At 34.6% G+C, this 16807-nt stretch overlaps 1 protein-coding gene and 1 pseudogene across 1 annotated transcript; both read right to left on the bottom strand.

The window, feature by feature from the left end:
* Window positions 1-12659: 12659 nt before the first annotated feature.
* Window positions 12660-13959, bottom strand: LOC145600824 (kunitz type trypsin inhibitor 106-like; annotated as a pseudogene).
* A 1436-nt stretch (window positions 13960-15395) lies between these two features.
* On the bottom strand, window positions 15396-16004 carry LOC145600826 (factor Xa inhibitor BuXI-like). Its single transcript, XM_081656686.1, has one exon. It carries the CDS (start codon window positions 16002-16004, stop codon window positions 15396-15398), a length of 609 nt encoding a protein of 202 aa, XP_081512812.1.
* Window positions 16005-16807: the final 803 nt, after the last annotated feature.

The following is a 16807-nucleotide window of genomic DNA, read 5'->3' on the forward strand; positions in this document are numbered from 1 at the left end:
ATTTTTCCAAATTAATGTGGGTTGCTTGAGTGACTTGGCGTAACGATTAAGGTTAATTTAAAAATAATGAGGTAAAAATAGATGTTGGATAGGTAATGTGGCATAAAGAAGTGATGTGGCGTAACTTAAAAGGATTTACGTGGCACATGGACGTTTTTATAAACGAAACGCCTTTTAATATATACTCTTAATATATTAGTATAGATTAGTAGTCATAAATCTCCGAAATACTCAACTACAAAATTTCATTTTTGTGTTTCTTTTTTTATAAGGGGTCGTATTTATTTATTTATTTATTTATTTTTAGGAAGCCCTAGTTAATCTCTGTGATAAATAAAATTTGTTTATCACATGACATTTTGGTAAATAAATTAATAAATTTATCCAGTCATCATCACTGTGGGACTCGCTTTTATTGAAAAAGTTTTTGATTTATTTACAAAATTCCCATGTAATAATCAAATTTTGTGAATCTCATAGATTAATTTGTATTTACCTCTTTTTATTTTTAAAAAAAAAAAAGTGGCAAAGTTTATGTATAACCTTAATTAATGCAAGTATTATTTTTTTCCTTCTATGATGGACCTTTAACTAATTTTCGAACTTCATGCATTGACCTTCACGTGCAAATTAAGCTTATGATGACATGATTTTTTTTCCCTCAATTTTGGACCTTTATCTGATTTTCGAACTTCATGCATTGACCTTCACGTGCAAATTAAACTTATGATGACATGATTTTTTTTTCCTCAATTTTGGTCCCTTAGCTTCTCCTCCTTAATTAACCACCTTGTGGACCAACCCTTTGTCATTTCACCGCCATTGAACCACCATCACATACACAACATTTTTTGGTGTGTGGCTCTTGGTTGCGAGGACCAACAGAAAATGGAGGATCCATAATTTAATTTGGAGAATAGGAGTACAAATTTGAGTTTAATAAAAAAATTAATTTACAAAATACAACAATAATATGTGAAAGGTAATTATTTTTTCTTAACTAATTTTGAGTTAATAAGTCATTTCACTTTGTGTTAGTATTTGAGTGTACGATACATCACATCCTCCGATAACAAGGCTTATAATGAAAGGAATAGTGTCCTTCGAACACGTGTATTATTCTAATAGAGGGTTCAGAATTATTAGAATACTAATTATTCAGTGAGGTCAAGTGATCGGAATGTCCAGGTGGAGGCCGCTTCTGATCAGTAATATTAATGTAAAATTAATATTACTGTTGGAGTTTATAGGTACTAACTTGCGGAATAAAACATGAATCACATTCATAAAGCACCTAGACCAAGGATCTCATGCGTAACACATAGAGAATAAGAATTATACCTTTGAAGCGTGATTCCACGTATGATCAAGCAAGAACAATAAGGAGAACAAGAACCCTAGGTGTGATTCCTCTACTAAGTCCACGAGCACGAACTAAACCTCCACTAATGCTAGTTAGTCGCGACCGAACAATTCAATCAACCTTCAACGGTGATATGAATCACGAACACACCACGTACCACCCGAACAACCACCACATGCACCACCTTGAGGGGTGGCCGTACGGTCAAGGGAGGAGAGACAGAGGGCCGTGTGGGAGAGAGAGAGAATTAGGGTTTTGGGAACTTTTGTTTGCTTGATTGACAATTCACTGTTTGTTAATTGTTATGTCACACAACCCTAGGCATGGATTATATTTATAGATCATATCTCTAAATAAATCCATGTCAAGACCATAACCTATTAGACTCTTCTAACTATCCTAGCCCAACTATCAATATGGTATGTCATAAACTCATAAGGCCTAATAATGGGCCTCTAACTTGTTTAACCCAATACTCTTGTGTGTGACCTTGTAGGATCCATTCTATAAGGCTTTGGGCCATTTAACTAGCCCAAAGATCAATTGTCATATCTAGCAACAAACATTGACGACCCTATAGAATGAACTAATTATCTCCATAATCGTGATCCTTATTATATCTAGTAATTGCACTTATCGAAGACATAACTCCTTCAATTACAACTTAATCTTGATTGTTTACCCTTCGATCACACCCAAGCAACTAACGAACAAACACGACGAATTAATTCGGAAGGAATTAATGAGTCGCCCAAGTAATTAATATTTAGACGTCAGAAATTAGAGCTTGGAGCGTCAAAACCGAGCGACAGAAGTCGAGTAGAAAATAGTAAAATACGAGATGAGAAAATTATTAATGAATTAACAAAATTACATAAATACCCTAGCATCGGAATGCCCCGAGCAAACCGAGTGCTAGGGGCATATGGCCTAGCAAAGTGGCTAGCAGGCGCACTAAGCCGAGCCTAGGCTAGCCGGTAGCCGGTGTGTGCTAGCGCACCATTGCAAGCAGCTGGCCAAGGCTAGCAGCCCACACAATGTGCGAGGCATGCTAGCAGGCCAAGGCTAGCATCCCGCACAAATGTGCGAGGCATGATAGCAGGCTGCAGCTAGCAACCCGCACATTGGTGCGTGGCTTGCTAGCAACAGGCCTTGACCAAGCAACCCGCATGTTGGTGTGTGTCCTGCTGGGCCAAAGGCATGGCAGTAGCAAGCAGCCCACACTTGGGTGCCTTGGTCACTTGGCCGGCTATAGGAGAGGAGTTCCCCCCTTCTCCAAATGGTACTCACCTAACCTCTCTTATGAATATGCCACTTGTTAATTTAGTAGTAGCTTGATTATTAATTTTGTTTTTGATTTAAAATAAAATGGAAAAATCAATTCCCCCATATTGATGGGAGAGCTTTTTTACTCTTGCCTTTCCCTATAAGTACCCAAGTTGGGGTATTGGAAAAAGTACTTGAGTAAGTGTTGAAAAAGATATCACCATTGTGAAAACCTTTGGACACAATTAATAACTTGGGTTTAGGTCGGGCTTAGCTAACTCCTAAGCATTTGACCATTTTTGATGCTCGGGTTACGGGTGGACTTAGTTAGAGGTCCTCGTGTGAGCGGGACTTAGAGCTTTCGAAGTAAGAGCTCTTTTAGTGAGCGAATCACACGCCAAAGGTATTAATCTCTTTCTTAATCTTGTTATTTAAGTTAATTATACTTTGTGGTTATAATTATTCTGAGTGTGGTCTTGGCTCGGGTTTTCTTCCGCATTGAGTTGGACTCATCAAACCCCAACATATAATTGAGTAACTGAGTGTATTCTTGGGTAAAATAAGATATAATCTAATAGACCAGTAATTTGTGACAATATATTTTTGTTTGAAAAGTACTAATCTCATTCGTTGCTTTGGCTAACTACATAACAATACCTAAGAGACCAGACTCATTATTAGATACATGCAGTGTCTTTTGTCATCAACTATTTTTTTTCCGAAATGGAACTACAATTGTAACTGTGTGAACCGGCCCCTAGATCTACCATTGTTATCAGCAACAGTTGTACTAGGTAGGAAAGGATGTGATAGCTAGGGTCTGGAAAGATGAAGAGGTAAGTGTTGTTTGGAAATAAGGGTGTAATTGTGTTTGATTAATGCGGAACAAATCAATGAAAAATAAGAATTGAGAAAAATAAACAATAAAGATGATAAACAAAGAACACAAGGATTTATGTGGTTCGGTCAAATTAGACCTACATCCACGGGTGGGGGATTCGAGAGCTTCTTCACTATAATGGAGAAAGAAACAAGAGAATAATACAAGGAGTCCTAAATATAATGGCTCAAAAGTATGATCTAATTGATCAACTAAAGGGTCCTTTTATAACACAAGGAAATCCTAAAATTGTTCCCCAAGTATAGTCAAATAGCCGTCATAAAAAAGATATAATTTTAGGAAATATTCCATCAATTATACTATAATAACCTAACTACCGAGCTATAGCTCGGCAGCTAGCTCATGCCTGCCGCAAGTCCTCATAGGGCCGAGCTATAGCTCGCAGCCTCGTTGCAAATTTCCAACTTCGTCAGGTTTTCGTAAAACAGTCATAACTTTCTCGTTTCTTATTAGAATTGGGCATATGACCTGTCGTTGGAAAGCTCTTAAACTAAGTTATCACCTCCAACTTGAATCACCGCAAAATCACTTATCCTTTGAGAGATATCTGCGTTCAAAGTCAGCCGTACTAGATTTTGAGTCACGATTTAACAATCTCCACCTTGACTTAAAATCGACCAAAAACAACGTAACTCCACCTTGAACCAAAAAACAAGAAGTAATGCTCATAATAAAACATAAAACCTCCACCTTAAACAAAACTCCATAATCCTACTCACATTAGGCTATCACCAAACGGACATTTTCCATAACTTGTGAACCGGTGCGTCTCCGAGCACAAAATTCCGTACACGAAACCATCACATGGCCTAGATTGAGATTATAATGTCCCGGCGCCAAGCATGCTTATCAAAATTGACCAAACTCTCTTCAAACACTTCTTCATCTAAAAAAAAAATCAAACTAAAAAAACTTAAGCAATTCTAGAAAAATAAAAAATTACATCAAGAATTTCTGAATTGCAATTATACTTAATAAATCACAAAAGTACCAAAAATTGAGATAAGAAATAGCATATCTAAATCAAAATCTAATACATAACCAAGATTGCTACTTTATTACAAACAAAAATCGAAAGCAATCTATCATAGATTTCATACCAATAATTCACACGGTTTCTCGTTTTACCAAGAGATCTCAAAGGGGAACTTTTCATGAAGAGATAGTAGAAACACAAATTTTTGTATGCGGCTGGCCACATGGTGCGGCAGGGGTTACTTGTATGGTGTTACTATAGGTGCTACTTGTTTCTGGGGTTACTTGTATGGGTGTTACTGGTTTTGTCAGGGGTTACTTGTAGGTGTTACCTGTATTCTGGGGTTACTTGTATGGGGGTTACTGGTTTTGGTTAGGGGTTACTTGTAGGTATTACTTGTATTATGGGGTTACTTGTATACGTGTTACTAGTTTTGGTCAGGGGTTACTTGTAGGGTGTTATTGGCTTGGTACGAGATTTTGATATGGGGTTACTCAACCCATTCAAGTGTTCCATACAAGTAACCCCAGAATACAAGTAACTCCAGAATTGAAACAAGTAACCCAGAATAAATTTTTTTTTTTTCAAGAGTTACTTGTACGATGTTACTGGTTTTGGTCAGGGGTTACTTGTAGGGTGTTACTAATTTTGGTAGGGGTTACTTGTAGGGTGTTACTGGTTTGGTATAGGGCATACATACAAGCAACCCTTGAACAAGTAACTCATACAAGTAACCTTGAATAAGTAACTCATACAAGTAACCCATGCATACAAGTAACCCTTAAATAAGCTAGTAACTCATATAAGTAACCCTTGAATAATTAATCATACAAGTAACTTTTGAATTAACTCATACAAGTAACCCCTGAATAAGTAATCCATACAAGTAACCCCTTAAAAAAAACAAGTAACCCCTAAAAAATACAAGTAATCAGTAACTCCTAAAAAAAAATAAAACAAGTAACCCCTGAATAAGTAATCCATACAAATAACTCTTGAAAAAAAAAATTATAAGTAACCCCTAAATAAGTAATCATACAAGTAACTCCTGAAAAAAAAATACAAGTAACACCTGAAAAATACAAGTAACCTTGACAATACCAGTAACTCCCATTATTTTTGCTGACTTGGCAGCAGGCCACACCATGTGGCCTGCTGCACCAAAAAGGCACTGTAGTAGAAACCGCAAACCCAAAGCTCGTAACCCTAAAGTGCATAATTATAATCATCACCGTTGTTGGTCGTATTTGCGGATTTGTCCTCGTTAGACTTCTCCTCATTCTTCTTCTTTAATTTCCAACACTCGGCTTTGATATATAACCTTTCATATGACAATAGTTACAAACTTTTCCTTTACCAAAATTCTTATTACCACCATGAGCTGCAAAAGCATTATTTAGAGCAGGATTATTAGATTTATTAACCAACTTATTGTCAATTAAATCTCTCTGGGTTAAGGCATCGTTAATATCCTCCAAACTCAAATCATCTCTAAGATACAATAAAGTATCTCGAAAGTGCTTATACGTAGGGGGTAAAGAACACAACAACCTAATAGCCATATCCTCATCATCGATCTCAACATCGATGTTTTGCAAATCCATAATTATATAGAAGAATTATATAGAAGAATTCATCTAAATAAGACTTAAGCGGTTTACCTTCTTCTAGACGAAGATCATGAAGTCTAGATTTGAGTAGTAGACGGTTGGTCACGCTCTTTGTCATATAAAGTGAGTCCAACTACAACCACAAACCCGCAGAAGTTGTCTCCTTGGAATCCTCTCTCAAAACATCAGAAAGACATAATTGAATTGCCGAAAGAGCCTTCAAATCGATTTCCTCCCACGTATCCACTGTCATGCCCGAAAGCTTTTTGGATACACCTTCAAGAGCCTTGTGACAGCCACTTTGAATCAAGATGGATTTCATCTTCAATTGCCTATCGAATTTCTCAATGTCAAATTTCATTGACATAGTTTAATCAAACTAATTTATAAACACCTAAACCTTAAGACCTTAAAACCTTGGCTCAAGTTACCACTATGTTAGGAAATAAGGGTGTAATTGTGTTTGATTAATGCAGAACAAATCAACGAAAAATAAGAATTGAGAAAAAAAAATAATAAAGATGATAAACAAAGAGCACAAGGATTTACGTGGTTCGGTCAAAATAGGCCTACATCCAGGGGTGGGGGATTCGAGAGCTTCTTCACTATAATGGAGAAAGAAACAAGAGAATAATACAAGGAGTCCTAAATCTAATGGCTCAAAAGTATGATCTAATTGATCAACTAAAGGGTCTTTTTATAACACAAGGAAACCATAATAAAACCCTAAGATTGTTCCCCAATTATACTTAAAGAGCCGTCATAGAAAAGATATAATTTTAGGAAATATTCCATCAATTATCCTAGAATAACCTAACTACCGAGCTATAGCTTGGCAGCTAGCTCATGCCTACCGCAAGTCCTCATAGGGCCGAGCTATAGCTCACTCGCATAGAGCTATAGCGCATAGAGCTATAGCTCGCAGCCTCGTTGCAAATTTCCAGCTTCGTCAGGTTTTTGTAAAACGGTCATAACTTTCTCGTTTCTTATCGAAATTGGGCATATGACCTGTCATTGGAAAGATGTTGAACCAAGCTATCACCTCCAACTTGAATCACCTCAAAATAGCTTGAAGTTTGGAAGATATCTGTGTTCAAAGTCAGCCCTTTTAGATTTCGAGTCACAATTTAACAAGTGCTATGGTAGTGTAACTAGGGTAATGGTGAAGTGATGGTGGCAACTGACAATAGGAAAATGGTGGGTGTTGTGGTTGGGTCGGTGGAAGAGAATCGTTGGAAAAAAGATGATTAAGTCGAATCGAACTTGAGTTCGGATCAATCAATTAGATCCATATATATTTAAATTTTGATTCAATTGCAAGGTTCGATTATAAAACAAATCAAATTAAGATTTAGCCTCATCAACGAACCCAAATCTAGTTCTTTGTCAAACCTAGAGAGGAGTGTATAGCTAGGGTGGGGATCTCATGATTGTAAGACCATAATCCTTACAACTAGACCAATATAGTAGAAAATCTTTCCGTTGTTTCCTTTAAAATGCAAGACTTCTCATTACACGTTTGTTAATACGGGTATTTAATTATTAATACCTTTTATTATTATTATGTAAAAATGATTAAAATTTGATATTAATAAGTATAAATTGATATAATTTTTTTCACTATAAATTAACAAAATTAATAAAAAGTGGTGTACATAGGGGTTTCAGTTCGGATAATCGAATTGGGTCTAATATGGCCGGATCGGATCGGGTAAATTTTTAAAAAGTGGTGTACATAGGGGTTTCAGTTCGGATAATCGAATTGGGTCTAATATGGCCGGATCGGATCGGGTAAATTTTTAAAGTTGAGTTATATTAAATTATTTATGTCTACGCGAGTCCAAATCTGAATCGGATATTTTTCGAGTTGATTTTGGATCGGGTCGGATCGGGTAACACCTCTAGGTGTACATATGAATAATTTAAATTCACAGTGTTGTACGAAGTATTAAAAACGAAGGACGAAGTACTGCATTTAACGGATAATGTTTGCATGTAGATAAGATCATGAAATGAGGATCACCATTCAATTCCTCTAATTTTGAAACGTACTAGGATGAACAAAAACGTGGACGTACAACGGTACAATTATTTAAATATTTGTCTACCACAATTATTGTAGATGTGGGACAAGCTAAGAATGTAATTATATATGCTGGTTATGGTACTACTCCGTATTTTGTCACATGAAAGGGAAATAGTAAGGACTTGTTCCCTTCAACTTATTTCAGATACTTATTATTTATTTCTCAATAAATTCATGTCAGATCAGAAAGATTCAGATCAGACCAGATCACAATTTTTTATTGGAAAAATTGCCCGCAATAATCCCACCTTTTGACCGTCCGCCCAAAATAATCACACCTATGGATTATTTTTAAATAATCCGACCTTTATAGCTAGTCCGCTCTCAATGGTTCCAAGTGACCTATAACCGGTTGAGTGGGTAAACTTTTTTTTTTTTTTAAAGTTTTATTTACACGTGTCACAACGTGATTGGTCAAAAAATAAATTTTAATTTTAACTTTGTTTTTAAGAATTGATTATGAATAATTAACATTAATTAACCTTGTCAAAAAAAATTAACATTAATTAATTTTTTTTTTTAAAAAAAAAAAAAACTAAAATTTAAACCAACCACCACACCGCCCCACAGCCACCCCAGCCATCTCGTCGCCCCTACCACCAGCCCAGACCAAGCCCAGAACGCCGGCCCCAACGCGACCACACCGCAGACCCCGCGCGCTGTTCTCCGACCCTTCCTACCCTTCCGTCGCCACCAATTCACCACAAGTCCACAACCATTATCGACATCATGGTATGTGAAGAGGAGAAGGGGCAAAATCAAGGCGTGGGAAGGAGATAAGGGATGAGATCGGGGCGTGGGGAAGGGAGGTAGACGGAAAAGGGACCGGAGAAGGGGAAAGGGGCTGGGATCGAGGGTTTGCAAGGTGTTTCCGGCCACTTTTAGTTTCGGGTTTTCGCGGTGGTAGGAGGGGGGTTGGTGGCTCGGGGGAGGGGGAAGGAGATCGTCGGCGATCCGAGAGAGTTTCTGGGCGGTCGAGGGCCTCAACGCAGCGGGACAGGGACTCCGGTAGCTTGGCCGTTGGAAACGCGCTGCAGGGAGGGTGGTTGCGCTGCGGGGAGGGTGGTTCTGGCTCGTTTGGGGTTTTTCAAAATAAAGAATTAATTTTTTCTATTTTTTTCTAAAAATAAAAAACTTTTCTTTATTCTTTTTTGGACCAATCGCAGGCCAACACGTGTCAAGTGACTTGTTATAACAGGTTAGTTGACCGGTTGGGACCATTAGAAGCGGATTGACTATAAAGGTCGGATTATTTAAAAATAATCCAAAGGTGGGATTAATTTGGGCGGACGGCCAAAAGGTGGGATTATTGCGGGCAATTTTTCATTTTTTATTATCATTTACTTATTGCAAAATATCGTTAATTGCGTATTAAATTTTTTTATAAAAATTACATATTTAAGTTCGTAATGAGATGAATCTAGCAAGATTCATTTTGACGATATTGTTCTTTATAGATTAGTATTAAAATGTGGTCAAAATTAAGTCAAATTGTTAAATCAGATCAGAGCAGACCAGATCAGAAAAATCCAGATCAAACCTTAAAAAATTCAGACCAGATCTACTTGTTTCAGATGAAGAGAACAAGTCCTAAAGCAAGATTAGTCCTAGGTCTTAAGACTATAAATGACATCAGCAAATTACTTTTAAATTGTCTTAAGACAAGACTCCACAAAATTTCTGCATTTATGAAACAAAGTCTTAAATGGAGTCTTGAAAATTCACTACCCAACTTAAGACTCATTTAATACTTTATACATTGTATTTTGCCTATATACGTATATCAAAGCATAACTTTTTTATTTCCTGAAAAATATTACGAGTATCGTTAACAATAATTTGATTTAATTTTATTGAAATGTAAAGTGTAAATTTAAATGCAATTATTGACGGTTTTATTTATTTTTCTTTATAAAATTTTTTGTTGTATTTTAATATAAAAAAAATTCCTTTATTTGCTACTTGTATTTTTTTTAATTGTATTTTAATCCAAAGTATTCTATTATTTGCTATAATTTTCATCAACAAATTTAACTTAAAAAAAAATGTAAATTTTACGGCTATGGTATTGTGTGTGTGTGTGATATTCCTGTAATTTCATTATTATTTATAATTCTATATCTAGTGGTTTGATATTATTTTTCAGATATATAAGATATGTAACTTACGATACTATTGCAAATTATACTATTAAAACATTAAATGGAGTATATAAAAACAAAATAAAAATAGTACATATATTTAAGAAATCTTAAATGAGTTTGAGGAATAAAGATATAGATTTAGTTAAATCTTAAAGAACCTTAACATAATTATAAAATATTAAAATTATTAAAATATTATGTGGCATGGGGAAAAAAATCTTAAGACGAGATGGGGCTAATCTTGCTTAAGTCTCAATTCTGCACTATAAATGAAGTCCAATTTAGCCCAATCAATAATAACATAATACTAAAACAGACACTAAGAATGACTCGTGTCACTTTTTGGTGATGTTTTTTTTCCCTCCAAAACATTTTTTTCTTTTATTACTAACTTCTTTCCAAAAATATTCACTTTTTATATAATTGTGATTCACTTCCTTACAAAAATATTCACTAAATCTTTTTTTTTTTTGACAAAAAAATATTCACCAAATCATATAATTGCAGTATCCACTTCCTAAAAAAAATTCACATATTTTCTATATCTTTTATTGCAAAAATATTATTTTATATCTTTTACTTATTCTGGATATAAATTAATATTCAAACTTTTATAATTTCATTTTAAAATATGAGGATTATTTTTTTTGTAGATTTTGAATTAGTTGGTAGATTTTGAATGAACAATATAATTTGTTATAATTTTTTGTTAAAATCGTGAGTGGCACGGGACTTAATCTAGTGTATTCATAATTAGGGGTGGCAATTTAATTAATTAAATATAAAATAGTATTATTTTTTTACAGCCCTATAATCTTAATTAAGAAGCCTGACAAATTTAATCAGTTATTTCCTCTTAATTGTTCAACTCAATGTTCCAATAGATTTGTTTATTTTTGTGAAAAATATACTTTTTATTGGATTGCCAGACTTGTTTTCATACAATGCAATAACTAACTAGAAATCTAATTTTTCACATCTACATAATCAAGCAATTAGTTATCGTCCACCTGAGTTGATCGAACAAATAAATTTGTTATTTGTGAAATGAAATATTCCCTTGACATGATATTACTCTTTGTTTGGATCAAAGAAAATGGAAGGAAGAGAGAAGGAGGGGGACAAACTCTCTTGTTAAGGTAAAGAATCGATTGAGGTAAAGAAGGGAAAGGAGATGGAAGGAACCATTTTTCCTCTCTTTAATAAGCATAATCCCTTTATTTTTGATATTTGTTCTTTCTAGATCTAAACCAAAAACTTTTTCAATTACAAATTTGCTCCAAAATTTTGAGACCCGTAATTATCTAAGTTTTCCAAATTTTGTGCCCAGTATAAAGTACATCAATTATATAATCTAAGTTTTCCAAATTTTGTGCCCAGTATAAAGTACATCAATTATATATCAATATATATACGAGTATCATAATATTAAATCTCACATGACTATAAGATGTGGTCCTAGAATGAGAATATAAAAAAGAGGGAAAACAATTTCTTGATAGATAATGTTAATTTGTAGATGAGGTCCTAGAATGAGAATCGATCATCACTCGGTCTCATTATAACAGACAAATAGATATTTTTTTTTTATTTATTTTTGTAAGGAAAACCCATGGGAAATTTAATGCCCACTTTCTCTCGAAAAATTTTATCCACCACAATTGTGGTAGACGTAGGACAAGGTAGCCAAATTATTTGAGCAAGACTAGCCCTATTTTGTTTTAAGACTTTTTATCTTTTGTCACATTAAATTTTAAATTAACTTAATTCTTGCACTTTTTTTTTATTTTTATAATTACTAGGGCAGCTAACGCGCGCGATGCACGCGTCATAGCTAGCCATATCTTGAAGGTTTTTTTGGTTTGGCTTTTAAATCACAAAATTAGTTAAATTAACAATAAGAGAAATTTTTCCTAAAAAAAACAATAAGAGAAAATATGTAATCAACTATATTTAGGTGGTATAAATGTTCAAGACAACTAACATTTATGAAAGCATAAAAGTACATAAATATTTTAGAGGGTATAATTGTCTAAACATTATTCATTAAAATAGCATCTACATATTAATGAGGGGTATGTATGTAAATACACATTTTGAAGGGTATAATTGGCATTACACTATTCATAAGAGTATGTTTCTACTTTTTATAAGGTAGGGATATAATTACACTTTAAATTTCATCCAGATTTAGTTCTACATTTCTCAGATTCAATTATGATTTTTTTTTTAAAAATAAGTGTTGATTTTTTTATTTGTTTAAAAATGGAATAGGAAGGGGTGATTTCATTAAATAATGATAGTCATTCGATACTAAAAATCATCCCTTAAGAGATCTAAATTCTCAATACAAGAATTGATCACCCCTAAACTGATGACATCGTTTCTAAACTGTTTCTGAATAATATTAGATATCTTTGCATCATTCTTGACAGAGCTCCATTGATTTATAGTCTCAAAAGTGATAAAACTTGATTGGTTATCAAGATCTGCAAATTTGCAAGACGAATCTTCTAAATTTGCTCCCTTATAGCAACATACCCGTAATTTCACAAATTTACAAGACGAACCTGCCAAATTTATATTCCTGCACACACTAAAATAATAAACAAACAATAGTAAAACCTTACATGGAAAGACTGACTATAATCAGAATATTGATTGTGATCCTTATTTGCTTAAAACAATAAAATAAAGAAAAATTTGGGGCTTACCATCGATAAAAATCGATGGCAACCCCTAGGTTTTAATTTATATGGTGGCTATCTCTTTCTACATATTATATTATAATAAGTAACTAGTGTGTGGCTCAGACGATGCCCCTGGTTGCTAGTTTGTACTTGTTTAATTTGCTAATCAAGTTCGACTGTTTTTTCTTAGTGTCTTGATAATCATCGATCTTGAAAATTATGAGTTGAAACTAGAACGTGGAATTATTTTATAAATTTCTAAGAAACTTAGAACGTGGAAGAATTTTGGATTTCTTGAAACTAGACCTAACCACAACATGCTGTTGTCATCTGTGGCGTTAGTAGGATCAATAGCGCCGCATACGATATCTTTCTTAGCTGCAAACACATCGATCGTGCTACTAAACGGACAATATTTGAGCTGGTAAAAGCCCGAACTAGTAATACTTTTCTCTATCTTGAACCAATTAGCTGCGGTCTGAGGGCTCGGGTTTCCAATACCACCTCCGGTAGACAAGTGAAATCTACCGGAGTTGGCATCGGCGGTAAGCTCCCATGCTCTTTGCGAGCAGACGCTAGATGAGGTGTTGAACATTATGTTGAGGGCTGAGCTGAGGAAATGTGGATGTGTTTTTGTGATGGGTCTGATGGTAGAAATGTTATTGGGGCTTCGCCGTAAAAGCCTTCCGCAAATTGGGCTACGTATTGAGGGCATTAGGTTGGTTTGGTTTAGATGCCGCGACTATGCCACCCCTAATACCGAGTTGTGAAAGTACCGTGCGGACATAGTAGGACGAGCCTACTTCGAGTGGGTTCCCTTCGACGTCTAGGACAAGGTTGTTGGCCGCTGTCTTTGTTGTTCCGATGAAAAGAAAAAAGACGAGGAAGATTGTTGCTAAAAATTGGATGATAAGATTAGCCATTTGTAAGTTTTTATTTTGTTAAGATTGAGAAATGTTAAAGGTAAGGAACTAAGGATTGTAAAACATGGGAAGAGTTATCTATAGAAGAGGCTAAGAGCCAAGGCATATTCTATTAGTGCCTCTTGGATTTGAGCTCAACTTTTAACAATCTTTCTAACTGACACCTCAGTCATAATGCCATCCACGTCTTTTTTTTTTCTCTTGAACAGCTTGAACGAATTGGCACAGCTCCTCCATCCTCTCAGGTCCCTCACAATGTCACACACTTAATATTCATCAATAAATTTAAACATTAAACCACTTGGGAGTTTTGGACATGTGATCGGGAGGATATAAGGGTAAATTTTAATGTGCAATATAAAATTATCTTTTTTTTTTTTTTTTTTTTTTTTACCCACAAACAAACCCCGATCCAACCAAACCATTAAAAAGAAAAAAAAATAAATTAAATCGTACAAGTACCTTAAAAAGTTAACAATGGATTTCACTTCAATTATGGCTAAAAAGGCCAAATTCGATTATAGGTCTAGAGTTTTTATGGCTGAATTTGGTCTTAAAAACCTTAAACTTGTTTTCCAGCGCTAGAGTCACCAAACCACCACTACCTACCCAGCGAAACCACCACCTCCGATGAATGAACCACGAAGACGACTATCGACGATGGTTGTGAAATTTGTGTTCGCCGAGAAAATGAGAGGAAGGTTCTGGGCTTGGAGAAGAAAAAGAGGAGAGAGAAGAGAGAGAAAAAGAATAAAAAAAAACTGTGGTTGACCGCACGGTGTGTCCAGCCACATATGAAACTTTGTAATTAATTATAGTAATTATTTAAGCTTAATTATTTCTTATTATTATGCGCTAACAATGTTTAAAATGTTGTTTACAATTAGATTATGCAACAACCATACTAGAAATTATAAAAGAATTCATTCGTGATATTTTCATCCTTGGAATTTTATATTGCTCAACATAATTTTGCAATTACACTTAAATTTTTCATTTCAATATGTAGTAATGTGTGACTGTGGTGCATGCTCATCACTTAAGTAAATATGTTACGAGCAACATTTTGTCGAGCATGCATGCTTATTTTGCGAATGGATTTGGTATGGTATCCTTTGCAAGTTGTTCGATGTACATATAGATTATCTAATTAGAATTTGGGTTTAGATTAATTTGGGTCCTCATCTCCCAACCCAAAAATTATATTAATCAATAGAACATAAATAAATACGAAAAGAAAAAGAGTACTAATACATAATTAAAAAAAGAGAGTAAAATTACATAACTCAGCTCCGTTCATGAATAATTCATAAACTAGAGGAGGAATTTATTTATGCGTGGACTATATAATATATAGATATAGCCACATAATACCACGTACACTTACATTGTTACATACACAAGTCCAAATTAAATCAAGTTGATAATCAACTTAATTAAACATAAGAAGCCAATTTTGGAACAGCTTTCACGAAAGAAACAGGATAAGGAGAATTAGGGACGACTGCCATAAGTTCGTTAACAAATGTAACATCGTTACACTCCATTTCCGAAACTCCTCTAAATAATTTGGACTCAACTGCGTGACAAAACTTTATATTATACACATTCTTACCAGTTTTAGCTTCTTCAATTTTGAATGCATAAGTGTCCTTAAATTTACCATCAGCACCAACAACAACGTACGAATCTTTGGCTACCCACCACCGTAACTCTTTGTTGCAAGCGGCGTACTCCCGATTAAAGTAAAATTCAATTGGCATAGAGGTCATAAGATACTTAATTCTCAAAGGAGAAGACATTAATACAGGTAAGCCCTCAGTGTAGAGTTCTTGGGTGATAAAAAGAGGGCATGGTGACGACATGTTACCTTTCGTCAAGGCTAGGCCACCAGTGCCTAGTAAGCGTGGGATGATGTGGTAGTGTGCCCCGTTTTGGACTAGGTCGCCGTCTGTGTCTAGGATAGGGGCGGCGAAACTAGAAACGGGGGACAGAACGAAGAGAAGAAGAGTAACTGCAGAAACTGGGAGGAGAAATGAAGCCATTTCTCTATTTTGGTGAATCACTTGCGCTAGGGTTATATTGTTTTCTTTTATTGTGTTTTGTGGGTTGATGAGGAACTGAAATAGAAGGATGGTATTTATAGAGAATTGTATTGAAAATACAGGGTTTTATTTTTATTTTTATTTTTATTTTGGGTCCTTACAAATAAGCGTAACATTGCATGGTGTATGTGCTTGAGTATTAATTATTTGTTGATTAGATTGTCTTTTGTTTTTGTTAGATTGGCAATGTATAGTCTGTGATACAGTATTATTTTTTTTTGTTTTTTTTTTTTGGTGTAGTGTAATACGGTATTACAAGATTTGGGTCCAACATAGTATGACATGAATAATCATGTAGACATAATTAGAAATTTACAAGCATATATTTTACATGATTTTTATACGTATTTTTTTTGTAGTACTTAAGTTGACAAAAGATAAATTAAATACTTGGACCATTTGTTGTCCTTGAGAAAGCAAATTATAGCAACATGAAAAAAACAAGTGTATAATTATGACCACTAATATAAAATTGGCTCAAGAGACACCCTTAGAGGCAGTCTCTACACTCTAGTTTAAGTTGTCTCTTTATTTGATGATGTGGCCCACCCCCTCCGTGTTTTAATAAGTGTTACACTTACCAAATTTGGCCGTATTTTAATAAGTGTTACACTTTTTTTTTTTGGCAAAAAGATACATTTGGCCGTATTTATCTCTCCCTCTCATGGTCTCCACTTTTTTTATTATATCTTTTATCTCACATTCATAACTTTTCAATAAACTATTAACCCCACTATTTTTCT

Source organism: Chenopodium album, chromosome 21 (assembly GCF_948465745.1).
Source record: "Chenopodium album chromosome 21, dcCheAlbu1.1, whole genome shotgun sequence".
In the NCBI taxonomy this organism is placed as follows: domain Eukaryota; kingdom Viridiplantae; phylum Streptophyta; class Magnoliopsida; order Caryophyllales; family Amaranthaceae; genus Chenopodium; species Chenopodium album.

Coding starts and splice junctions, on each gene's coding strand:
- LOC145600826 (XM_081656686.1), bottom strand. CDS start 16,004: ATGGCTTCATTTCTCCTCCCAGTTTCTGCAGTTACTCTTCTTCTCTTC.